Source organism: Babylonia areolata, chromosome 19 (assembly GCF_041734735.1).
Source record: "Babylonia areolata isolate BAREFJ2019XMU chromosome 19, ASM4173473v1, whole genome shotgun sequence".
In the NCBI taxonomy this organism is placed as follows: domain Eukaryota; kingdom Metazoa; phylum Mollusca; class Gastropoda; order Neogastropoda; family Buccinidae; genus Babylonia; species Babylonia areolata.
In genome coordinates, this window is record NC_134894.1 from 47,222,222 (window position 1) to 47,234,721 (window position 12,500).

Here is a 12,500-nt window from a genome sequence, read left to right on the forward strand (position 1 = left end):
CATGGACTGCTGAATTGGGAGCCCACCCAGCATCATTGAATCCAGTTGATGTGGAGAGCACGTCATGTCTGCTATTTCAGCTAATTTGGGTAGATAGGTGGGTGAAAGGATGGCTATGTTGCACTTTTCCTCTTGGATACAGTTCCAGAGAAACTGAGCCATGTCATCAGGATTGCCTGCTCTCATGTCACAAGTGACGCGGGTAGCACCTGGTGCGACATTGTAGACGAGGCTGCCACCCACCCACCCCATTGGCGCTATGCTGAGCTGACTCTTCCCTACTGTTCCCGACTCCTCCAAAATCTTCTTAAAAGTACCTACTAGATATTTAATGAAAGGTCCCTGTGTTCGGATGACCAGTTTAGAGAAACCTGTGGAACCAGACGTGGTGAAGACGCTGAAGACATCTTCAGGTTTGACATCTTTTGCTTGAAACCATTCTTTCTGTGACTTCAGCTGCCCAATGAAATCCCCTTTCTCCTCATTTTCCACACGTCGAACAAAGATCACCATCTTTAGACAGGCCAGTTTCGAAGACGTCACGTGCTCTCCATCATCCAAGACCACGTGATTCTTCAGCACGCTCCAAGGACTTCCTGTGACGTCAGGATCCACGAGAATGGCAGGGGCACGAGACTGGGTGATCGTGTTCAACAAGTCTGACCCATCAGTCATCACACACTGACCATTGACAGATACTGCTCCAGCCATCCAGATGCCTGCCTCACACACCACCCTCTCTGGACTGTTGGGCAGAGTGTTGATCACTAGATGCTGTTTTTCTATCCCCTTGTTCCTCAGGTCGGCAGCAAAACGACCAGCCAGTGTGTAGAGAGTGGCCCAGGTTAGCACATTGCGCTGCTGATTCTTGTCTCTGAAGATGAAGGCTGCAGAGTCAGGTTTCTCCTGCGCCCAGTGCTGCAAAAGGCCTGGTAAGGTTTCAATCTTGGGCATGGTGGAAGCCATGTGGTTGACGTTTACTTTTGACCTATTGGTACAAAAGGGAAACAATGTATAGTATTACCAATCTGAAAGCGCATTAGCATACATGCACTTGTAATCATCACCGACAATGAAAATGGAAAAGAACAGTAAACAGAGAAACTTGTCGCGAAATACAAAACGAACAAAAGAAAATGAAACAATTGGAGAAAACAATGACCTGAAGTTATGCAAGATGTACCATTTGTTTCTACACACATACTTGTCTTTTAATATTAAGTATTGTCTGTGCAGCAAACGTTGGTGAAGATAGATGATAGGTCTGAAACCATCGGTGAGTTAGGATTTGTCTACCTTTACATGCGAAGATTAGCTCCGTTGGCAGATGAAACTGCCAGTTAGGTAGAACGGTCAGAAAGGCGACTCCAGCAGATGTTGCGGAACGCTAAGAGCATGACTAAACACAAAGAATTCCTGGACATCCACTGCAACAGGAGGAGTCTCCAGGTATAACGTTACCCCGTGCCACTGGGTCAAGGTTCCTTCTGCCGAGGGAGTGGAATGCCCCCATTCAATGGTTATTCCACATAAGACAACCTCACACATGTGTCTGTGCTACTCTGCACAACCCCCAAAAGTCCTTGAAAGTTCTGGTCACAAGCATGTAAGTGGGCGGCCTGAAGACCGGTGGTCGTCATTCTCAATGCATGACAGTGGAAAACTTCGGCAGCATTCCAGGTAACTGAGCAGCCTCTTTAGGACAGCACTGCTCACTCTAACACCTTAACCTATCAAGGGAAAGACCTAGGAAAGAGAGCCGTAATGAAGCCTGTCCTCATTCTGGCCAGCTTTCCGCTGCTGTCCTCATTCTGGCCAGCTTTCCGCTGCTCACAGATTTACCCATTTGTGGTTGAATCAGTTGGGGAAAGAGGAAATAAATCACTGGTACTTGGAACATACGAACCCTAGGGGATCGAAAAACGGTCTCCAGGTCTATGAAAGGAACAGGTATCTTTTGACAAAAAATTGTTGAAATATATTGTTGACATCACTGCAATCAGTGAAGCTCGACTTACCCTTGAGTCATGCACCAGGCACACTTTCTTGTTGACTTGGACACTCTACTACGTGCCACACCTGCATCTGACAAGCTCATAGTGGTTTCTGACTTCAGCACCAGAGCTGGTGGAGACCACGACCATTGATGAGGAGTGATAAGTAAACATGGGGTTGTGAAGATGAGCAGAAAACTACTGCTGTGACACCTGTGGGTGCCCATGTGTTTTAATCTGGACTACAGAGACACTTGTGCTCTCATTGATCACACAGGCTGCTTTCTTTTGACTCTGAAGGACAAACAAGCATTATGATGTCATATAACGTGTTTGTCTGTCTGTCTTTAGTCCATAATTGTTCCTGTTGAAACCAACTTTATTCTCAATTCATATTATTAGATAATAGACCCTTTTTTCTTCCTGATATTTCAAAATCTACTGACCAATATGCCCTTTGTCTATTTAATAGTTTGAAGAGAAATGCTCAATAAAATGTTATTTTTCATTACAAAAGTTACATTGGGTACCATAAATGCCTTCTTTCTTCTTTCAGAACAATGTCTGATTTAAACATTTGATGAAAAACCGTCATTTATAAGTTATTTGACATTAAAACTTTTCCTTAAGAGACATAAGTAGTTGAACGAATGATAATGAATAAACAAAACAATTAAATAATCAAATATACAAGTAAATAAGTGAATGAATAGATCAAATTTTAATAGATAGATAGATAGATAGATAGATAAATAGATTAATGCAGTTTGAGAGAAAAGAAAAACAAAAAGAAAAAAACAACAATAAGCAGATACAACTTCAAAGATAGGAAGAAAAAAAAAGAAAATGAAGGAAGTAACGGATGACAATGAGAGAGAGAGAGAGAGAGAGAGAGAGAGAGAGAGAGAGAGAGAGAGAGAGAGAGAGAGGACAACAGCAACCACAGAGGAAGGAAGGTAAAAACTCGTCATTTACAAACCTGTGAATCTGCCGGACACAAAAGTGGAAACCAGTCAGGTGACAGAAGGGACGACAGCACTTCTGGATGTGCATGGACTTGTGTTATCAGCTTCAGTTTTATACATTCTAGAGTAGTTTTATTGCAGACACGTGACAAATTGGTGAACAGATGTCGAGACTTCCTAAAGGTGTGTGCGTGCACGCGCACACACATGTGTATGGTGTGTGTGTGTGTGCGTGTGCGTGCGTGTGTGTGTGTGTGTGTGTGTGTGTGTGTGTGTGTGTGTGTGAATGTATGTGTGCGCGTGGTGTGTGTGTGTGTGTGTGTGTGTGTGTCTACAAAATGAATACCGACTTAATGTAACGAGCACGTGGTGTGTAAGAGAGACATACACGTGTAGAGACAAGTCTGCATGTCCATAATAACGAGTCAAGAAATGATTAACTGATTCTGTTGGATATCTCTTATGGAGCAAGGAGGCAGAATGGTTAAAACGCTGATCTGCCAATACAGTGTCCGTAAAGGTGTGGGTTCGAATCCCGATCTTGCCCTTTCTCCCAAGTTCAACTGGAAAATCAAACTGGGCATTTTGTCATTTGGATGAGACGATAAACCGAGGTTCCCATGTGCAACACGCACTTGGCACACTGGAAAAAAACAATGGCAACAAAAGTGTTGTCCTATAAAACAATTCTCGCTATTAACTTCGCCATAGCAAGTGCAATATTGCACAAAAGTTTGCCGACGTCTGCTTCTGGTCTGACCAAAAAATAGGTCGCGGATATTTCGACTCTCAACCAATCAGTGCAACAGACCCGTCAAAAAAAATTATCATGTTCTCTGCTTTTACGTGGGCTATTATTTTGATACCTTTTGTTCATTCATAAAAACGTGGCCAGAAATCTACCATATGTCTTGACGCTCTACTGCACTTTCCAAACAAAATAAATCTTTTACATTGAATACAGCTCAGCCTGGTAGTGGCGATTCGCATTACAACATGTTCTTTACTCTCTCTTTCTCTCTCTCCCTCTCTCTTTCACACACACACACATACACACATACACACACACACATACGTGCATGCGTGCGTGCGTGCTCGCATGCATAGGCAGTCATCAAATTCGTTTCCTAGGCTGTAGAATACTTAAATGAAAATTATGTTTTAAAATTCATTTCCAAAATATGGCTGTAAATTAACGTAAGCAGATCAAATAGGCCTATATTGCAATTCAAAGGCTCAGAAACCAATTATAAAACAGGCGGAAAAAAAGATTGTCAAGAAATCACACAGCACCACGATTTGAAGGCAGGTAGGGGAAAGGAAGGGATTTCTGCACTGTTCGTATTCCGTTTCACACTGTACTGTTAGGTCATTGGAGTGGCACTCATATGAAAATAAAACAATAAAAACAAAACAAAACTGTTCTCTGCCATGCTGACCAATGCCTTCCATGACTACAAAGAAGGAATTCACGTCAGGTACAGAACTGACGGAAGATTGTTCAACCTTAGGCACCTGCAGGCTGTTAGAAAGGTGAAAGAGACTGTCATCGGAGGCTTCTTGTTTGCTGATGACTGCGCACTCAACACCAGCACAGAGCAGAAGATGCAGTATGAAGCGGACAGCTTCTCAATTTGTTGTTAAAAATTCAACTCAATAAGAAGATGAAAAAAAAAATAAAATAAAATAAAATGAATAAAAAAATAAAAAGAACTATTTGAGATATTGCTTTGAAGTTTGGTGTGGCTGTTTAATCTATTGCCCTCTTTCAGGCAAGCAAACACGAGGCATCTGCCGTGAAATTGAAAATTTGGTAGGACCTACTCAATACAACCAGGGTACAACTCTAAACGTTGCGTTTTCAGTAGAATCGCGACCACGATTGGAATTCAGGGATTTTTGATACATGGGACAAGACTTCCAAGTGAATTTTTTTTTTGTCTGATTAAGCAGAAATCTATCAAATGAGTATACAAACATCGTCGAGGACTTTACTCAAAGCCAAGTGATTCATTCATGCTTTCCCTTCCTCCTACCAGTTCATTTTTATCACCATCATCATTTCCTCCTTGCCCTACTTCCTCTCAATCTTGTCTTCTTTGTTCAACACTTTGTCTTTTGTTTTATGCTTCCCGTTCTATTGAATTGATGTCCTTGTTTCGTTAGTTCGCGTGTGCCATCAGTCTGATGCAGAAATCAGCCCAAGTTGCTGAGCAGCTTGTGTCTTGATAACTTTCCGCTGGAGTTTTCCCGTATCAGTCTCAGGCAATGACTCGAACCTCAAAAAGTACCGAGGACAGGCTGACAGTGGATCATCCTTCGACACAAAAATTCCTTCAGCAAACTGACGGACCTGCTGTATGGACACGTCATCTGACTTCAGTACCACACAGGCACACAGCTCTTCATTCACATCGGCATCAGGCACTCTGACGATGACAACATTGGCAACTGCAGGGCATTCCTGGAGACGAATCTCGATCCACGTCGGGTAGAAGATGTAGATGCCTCTCATGATGGCATCACTTCCTCTTCCATCAACAATCAGATGACCTCGTTCATCCAGTCGGCCCAAGTCCCCGGTTCGAAAGAAGCCATCTTCAGTGAAGGCGTCAGCCGTGGCCTTGGGATTGTTGAGGTAGCCTTTCATCATGTTGGGTCCCTTGACAAGGATGTGACCGACCTGATCAGTGGCACATGGTATCGACTCGTCCTTCAAGCTGACAATCTTTAGTTCAATATTTGCGAATGCCTGTCCTGAGGCATGGTCAGTGAAGGTCTGGCTGTCAGTCACCACTGTGGCAGTTAAAGACCCAAAGTCAGTTGCTCCATAAAGAACGCAGACGTTATGGGCCACCTTGAGTCCTTTCTTTACCATGGACTGCTGGATTGGGAGCCCACCCAGTATCAGTGAATCCAGTTGATGTGGAGAGCACATCATGTCTGCCATTTCAGCTAATTTGGGTAGATACGTGGGAGGAAAGTTGGCTGTGTTGCACTTTTCCTCCTGGATACAGTTCCAGAGAAACTGAACCATGTCATCAGGATCCCCTGCTCTCATGTCGCAAGTGACGCGGGTAGCACCTGGTGCGACATTGTAGACGAGGCTGCCACCCACCCACCCCATTAGCGCTATGTTGAGCTGACTCTTCTCTACTGTTCCTGACTCCTCCAAAATCTTCTTAAAAGTACCTACTAGATATCTAATGAAAGGTCCCTGTGTTTTGATGCCCAGTTTAGAGAAACCTGTAGAACGTGGTGAAGACGCTGAAGACATCTTCAGGTTTGACATCCTTTCCTTGAAACCATTCTTTCTGTGACTTCAGCTGCCCAATGAAATCACCCCTCTCCTCATTTTCCACACGTCGAACAAAGATCACCATCTTTAGACAGGCCAGTTTCAAAGACGTCACGTGCTCTCCATCATCCAAGACCACGTGATTCTTCAGCACGCTCCAAGGACTTCCTGTGACGTCAGGATCCACGAGAATGGCAGGGGCACGAGACTGGGTGATCGTGTTCAACAAGTCTGACCCATCAGTCATCACACACTGACCATTGACAGATACTGCTCCAGCCATCCAGATGCCTGCCTCACACACCACCCTCTCTGGACTGTTGGGCAGAGTGTTGATCACCAGATGCTGTTTTTCTATCCCCTTGCTCCTCATGTCGGCAGCAAAACGACCAGCCAGCGTGTAGAGAGTAGCCTAGGTTAGCACATTGCGCCGCTGAATCTTGTCTCTGAAAATGAAGGCTGCATAGTTAGGTTTCTCCTGCGCCCAGTGCTGCAATCAATCTGGGGCACGGTGGATGCCATCCAGTTGGCTTTTTCCTTGACCTATTCATAAAAAACAAATGAATCATATCAATCTGAAAGTACAGTGGCATGAAATGTAAGCATCACATACAATGAAATTGGAAAAGAACAGTAAAACATAAAATGAAAATATATAAGATAAAATGAATAAAGTGAAAAGTCCGATCAATTCATTTCTTCTTGTCTGTAACCCAGGCTCTCACAAGGGTTGAAGAAGTTGGGAACACAAAAATAGTCCGTTACGATGTTCATCACCCAACCTATTTCCTCGGGTCATTGCTGGGCAGATAGGCTATTATAATGGAGACAAGACTGTTTGAATACTAAAAATCAAGGTAACTTGTACGAAGTAAACAGCCTTTTTATACACTTGATGTGTGGGAGTTGTGCGAAGATACAGACATAAAACAAGTCTGCAATTCCATAACAACGAGTCAAAAGAGGAACCGAAACTTCAAGGCACACAATCTAAGTTTGTTGTAAGTGGAAAAGGAAATCGAGATTCAGGATTTGAATGGGGATTTTGAACTGATCAGTAAGATTTAGAGATTCAGGGAACTAAACTGAAATGGTTTCAAGTCTGGTTGGTGTACATAATTTCAGTCTTTTAAGTGTTGGTGTTTCAAAGTCATGATGCCGTGGTGCAAATTTCTGTAAAGGAAATTCTAGATAACAAAACTTTTTTTTTCAAAACGAATACGTTTGAGCTGAAAGAGAGAATCAACCTGAATCGTTTTTGTTGTCCTTTTTTTATCGCAAAAAACTACCCCACTATTTTTTTTTTTTTTTGCTTTTCTTCCTTTGTTTTATGTTGTTTGATGTCTACGAACGCCGTTTAATGTTCGTCTGATGATCGCTAGGCGGTGTTCCGGTTACTGCAATAGGAAATGTCGAGTAGCTGTTGTTGTCCTTGATAGCTTCTCTCTCGACCCCGTTAATCTCCTGAAAAATGCCAGCTCGAAAGTTGACGCGCTGGTGTAGAGTGTGACTACCTGTGAAAAACCCCATAGGTTTACTCTTCCATCGACTGGAGCGTCCCCAGGCAGGCCTCATTTTCGACCGGAATGACCAGTCTGGAAGGATTTGGCTGATTCCCTGATTCCCAGGGGATTCAGCTGGGACGTTCCCGTCCTGGCATAAGACTTCTCGACAGGAACTTAATGGGCTGCCACTGGGATTGATTCCTTTAAGTCTTCGAGGTTAATGGATACCTCTCAAAGGTTTCTGTCACTCCCTCTCTCCCCTTTGTGTTTGTATGTGTGTGTGTGTGTGGGGGGGGGGGGAGTGGGGCGATGAGGGGGGAATGGGGGGGTGCGAAGTGGGGTTAGGGGGGGTGTCAAGGGGGCGTTGTTGTGGTGGTGGGGAGACGGGTGTATGTATGTATGTGTTCCTGTCTCTCTCGCTCTCTCTCTCTCTCTCTGGAAAGATTAAACTACTTCTTTTCAGTTAAATGTTAGATTCCATAACATCATTATACCATGGCGCTTTCCATTCTGACTGAAAACAGTTGTGTTTTGAAATATAATATGTACACCCCAAAAAATACTTTTTTTTATGGTACATTTCGATCGAAGGGATATATCTCCCAAGGAAAAAGGTTCGAGATGGAAGCAAGTAAGCAAGCAAGCAAGCAAAGCAGCATGCTTCACCGTGTACACACGTCACACACTTCATTTATTCAATCCAAGGCTGCATTTCCATTCTGCGCGTGGGCGAACGGAAATGACTGGAAACTCTCCATTCAGTTCGCTGATGCTGTGTGTTAATGTCTTCGTCTCTAGTCATAACATGGCAATAGTTTCGTAGAAGTGAAACAATCAGGCCAAGGACCGTGCTCTTAGGAGTTTGACGAAGGGGATGGGCATTAAGTCTGGTGAGGGGGCGAGCCGGTCTAATGGGGTAGGTGATGGATTATTGCATCGCATTCGCGTGTTCTTGTCGCGTCATGTTCGGTTTGATTCGAAAACATTGGTTTGTTTTCCCCTCACTTTGCAAAACGGTGAAACAAGCGAGCAAAGAAAGATATCTGTTGATCTGTCTGTTATGTCTGTCTGCCTCTCTCTCTGTCCGCCCATCTGTTTCTATGTATGACTAGCTGAGTGGCTACAAAGCAAAGAACTGTAATCAAAGTAAAAGATATAGAAAAGTAACATATTCGCTCTTTTTTGCACATCCTTCTTCAGTTTCAGTATGAATACCCACCACCCCACCCCCCTTCGCACCCCCCCCCCCATCCCCCACCTTTGTACTTTATTCGTTTTTGGTTTCTTTAATCCATTGTTGTTGGGTTTTTTTGTTGTTGTTGTGTTTTTGTTGTTGTTGTTGCTAATGCTTGTTCAGTTTTTACATTCACATAAGATAAGATAAGATAAGAATAAATTTATTATCTCCAACTGGAGAAATTTGGTCAGGTGCATTAGCACAACATAGACAAGTAAACAACATGGGGACCATAACTGTAAAAGCCAACAACAGCCCCTACAAATATTACGAAGGTACAAATGTGAAAAATATCACATACATCGTTTCATACATACATCCACACACTGCAGGTAATAACTAGTATTCTTAATGTAAAAACAGAAAAAAATGAAGAAACATTATTTGAATATAATTATAAACATAGCCTACTATACTGCACATTGATTATAATAGACAGATAAGATAAGAATAAAGATGAATTGCGGAAAACCACAACCAGATAATCAGCACACACCCGCACCCCCACACCCCTCTACCCACCCCACACACGCGGATAACTTGATTAAACAAGAGTAATAAACATATGTTCTCAAATAAAAGCATTTCACATATTCGCTTTTAAAAACATTGCAATTAATTATTACATCGTAATTATTAAACAGAAATATATTTAGAATATGGACGTTTGCATTAGACATATTCCATTGTACATTCATCCTGCATATTGCACATTATTCTTCCTACATATTGCACATTCATTATAACCAATTGTCACGTTTTAAGCTCAGTAAACACACACACACACACACACACACACACACACACACACACACACACACACACACACACACACCACAACTAGAACAAGGTACAGCCTATCATGCACGGACTTTCACGCGTCTCACATGAGAGTGCGCGCGCGCACACACACACACACACACGCAGTTCTCAAGAATTTAAAAGGTGGATTGAACGTGGAATAAAAGTCTTCAGAGCTCTTGATTTCAACTTAAAAGTTCTGTAGCGTCGTCCTGATGGCAATAGCTCATAATACTTTGCTAAAATATGGGTGTCATCAGTTGCTATCTGCCTGCTTTTTTTAACCACTCGACTTTCATACAGCTCTTGCATACTAGCTTGTTTCACTCCCACAATTTTACTGCATACACTCATGACATCGTTCAAAACACGCTTACTCCTCACTCCCAAACTTCCATACCAGCACATAAATGAAACTGTAAGCACGGACTCGATACAACATCGATAATAACTTTGAAGAATATTTGAATTTATACCAACATTTCTAAGCTTCTGTAAACAAAAAATTCTAGATTGACATTTCTTATGAATGGAATCAACATTTCTGTCAAAATCAGCTTATTGTCTAACATGGTCCCTAAATATCTATATTCATTGACCCTCTCCACTGTTTGATCATCAGTAACAAGGTTAGCTACAGGCAAGGGGTCTTCCCGAAAATCTATTAACATTTCTTTTGTTTTCAATACGTTGTGATCCAGATAGTTTTTCTCACACCAGGAACAGAACATTTTAATTTCACTGAAATAAATAGCATCAGAGTTGGACAGATCTTCAATTGCTGAATCATCAGAATATTTTATGACAGGAGTTTCCTCCGTGCCTCTGCAGTCATTTGTGTACAGTGTAAAAAGAAAGGGGACAGCACTGTACCTTGGGGTGCTCCAGTAGAAGTAGATTTTAGAGAAGAGTGGGCAGAATGAAAGCGGACGGACTGAGTTCTATTAAGAAGAAAACTTACTATCCAAAGAGTAAGCTTCGAATCAACATCCATGCCTAGCAGTTTGAGGGCAAGGAGATGAGGTTGTATTGTGTTAAAAGCAGAAGAGAAGTCAACAAAAAAGATACGAACAAAAGATCCCGTGTTATTTAAATGAAGGAAAGCATTATGAAGGAGAGTTAGGATAGCATCATCAGTACTTCTGTGTGCTTTATAAGCAAACTGAAGAGAGTCAAGCTGCTGTTCAGTGAAAGAAAGAAGATGTCAGAGAATAATTTTTTCAAAGCATTTCATCACTACTGAAGTCAGGACGGTAATCATTTAGTGCGGCTGGGTTCTTTTTCTTGGGGATAGGACAGATAGTAGATTTTTTCCAGATGCTGGGGACAGAGCATCCTTCAGAGACCAGTTGAAAATTTTACAGAACACGTCACACAACTGGGAAGCACATGTTTTCAGTCATTTTCCGCAGATATTGTCGGGGCCAATTGCCTTCGTGACATTCAATTTTAAAAATAAAGATTCAACAACTTTTGCATCGATCTCAAAGTCTTCACCTGTGTTCCTATCTTTGATCTTTTCCTGCAACTGTGAGATAACACTATCCAGTTCCCTGCCCAGATCATTCCTTTCAAAGCGACAGTAGAAATCATTCAGTTTATTTGAAAAATCAACCTGTTCATCCTTTTTCATTTTACAAGCTACTGTTTTCCTTTTCGTTTCTCCAGTGGTTATTTTTAACCCATCCCATGCATCTGTCATTTTTCCTGTCTGAAATTGTTGCTCTACTTTTGATTTGAATTCCCTCTGCCCCCTTCGTAATTCACCTCTAAGCTTCTTTTGTATCAGTTTCCTATCCTTCTTGTTCCCTGACTGAAACGCTACCTTTTTCTCGTTTAAAATTGTTTTGAGAGACTTTGAGATCCATGGTTTGCTGTTGGGGAAAATTTTAATTATTTTTGTTGGAATTATCATGTCTTCACAGAAACTGATATAAGATGTAACAACATCAGCTGCTTCATGAACATTCTCACATGGGTCAGTCAACACACTCCAATCAGTAGAATCAAAACATCCTCTCAGTTCATCTACACTCTCTGACGTCCAAACTTTCACACTCTTTTTCACAATCGGCTCTGGCTGTATCTTTGGTCTGTAGGCTGGGATTAAATGAACAACATCATGATCAGATACACCCACTGATGCAAGGGGAACAGATTTGTAGGCATTAGGAATGTTCCCATAACACAGACTGATTGTCCTGTCCAGTCGGGTCCGGCAGGTAACATATTGTTTAAAAGAAGGTAAGGCTTTCTTTAAATCACAGTGATTAAAATCTCCAACAATAAAACACGGGGCGTCGGCAGAGATGAGTTGAAGGTCGCGAACAACACCTGCGATCGTCCTTCCTGCACGTGCAGCAGATGCCTGGTCAAAGACTGGGGCGTACACAACAGTCACAAAAATTCGGCCGAACTCACGTGGCAGGTATCGAGGCCTCAGCGACACTGATATGAGTTCAAGTTCCTGTGTACACAGTTGCTTCTTCACACACACATTCGCACTGTCACACCACTTCTCATTGACATACAGGCACACGCCACCACCCATTTTCTTCGCCATTTTCTTGCAGTCTCTGTCCATTCTGTACGGAGTGTTAAAACCATCAATCGCAACACATTCATTCGACACTTTCTCACTAAACCAGGATTCGGTAAAACAAAGCACACACGAGTTCCTAAAATCATTTAAAAATCGAC

At 42.3% G+C, this 12,500-nt stretch overlaps 1 protein-coding gene and 2 pseudogenes across 1 annotated transcript in view; 1 reads left to right on the forward strand and 2 right to left on the reverse strand.

The window, feature by feature from the left end:
- The window catches only part of LOC143294338 (3-[(3aS,4S,7aS)-7a-methyl-1,5-dioxo-octahydro-1H-inden-4-yl]propanoyl:CoA ligase-like), a 3,990-nt gene extending 966 nt beyond the window's left edge, over positions 1–3,024 (reverse strand). The window contains exons 1-2 of the mRNA XM_076605790.1: positions 2,974–3,024; positions 1–988 (exon numbers count right to left, since the gene is read on the reverse strand). The exon at positions 1–988 is cut by the window's left edge and continues 966 nt beyond it. Coding sequence (XP_076461905.1) covers positions 1–966 — 966 coding nt within the window. The 5' untranslated portion in view covers positions 967–988; positions 2,974–3,024. The remainder of the gene's footprint in view (positions 989–2,973) is intronic.
- LOC143294188 (QRFP-like peptide receptor) overlaps positions 1–12,500 on the forward strand; it is a 174,700-nt pseudogene that overhangs the window by 137,689 nt on the left and 24,511 nt on the right.
- On the reverse strand, positions 5,139–7,832 carry LOC143293957 (3-[(3aS,4S,7aS)-7a-methyl-1,5-dioxo-octahydro-1H-inden-4-yl]propanoyl:CoA ligase-like; annotated as a pseudogene).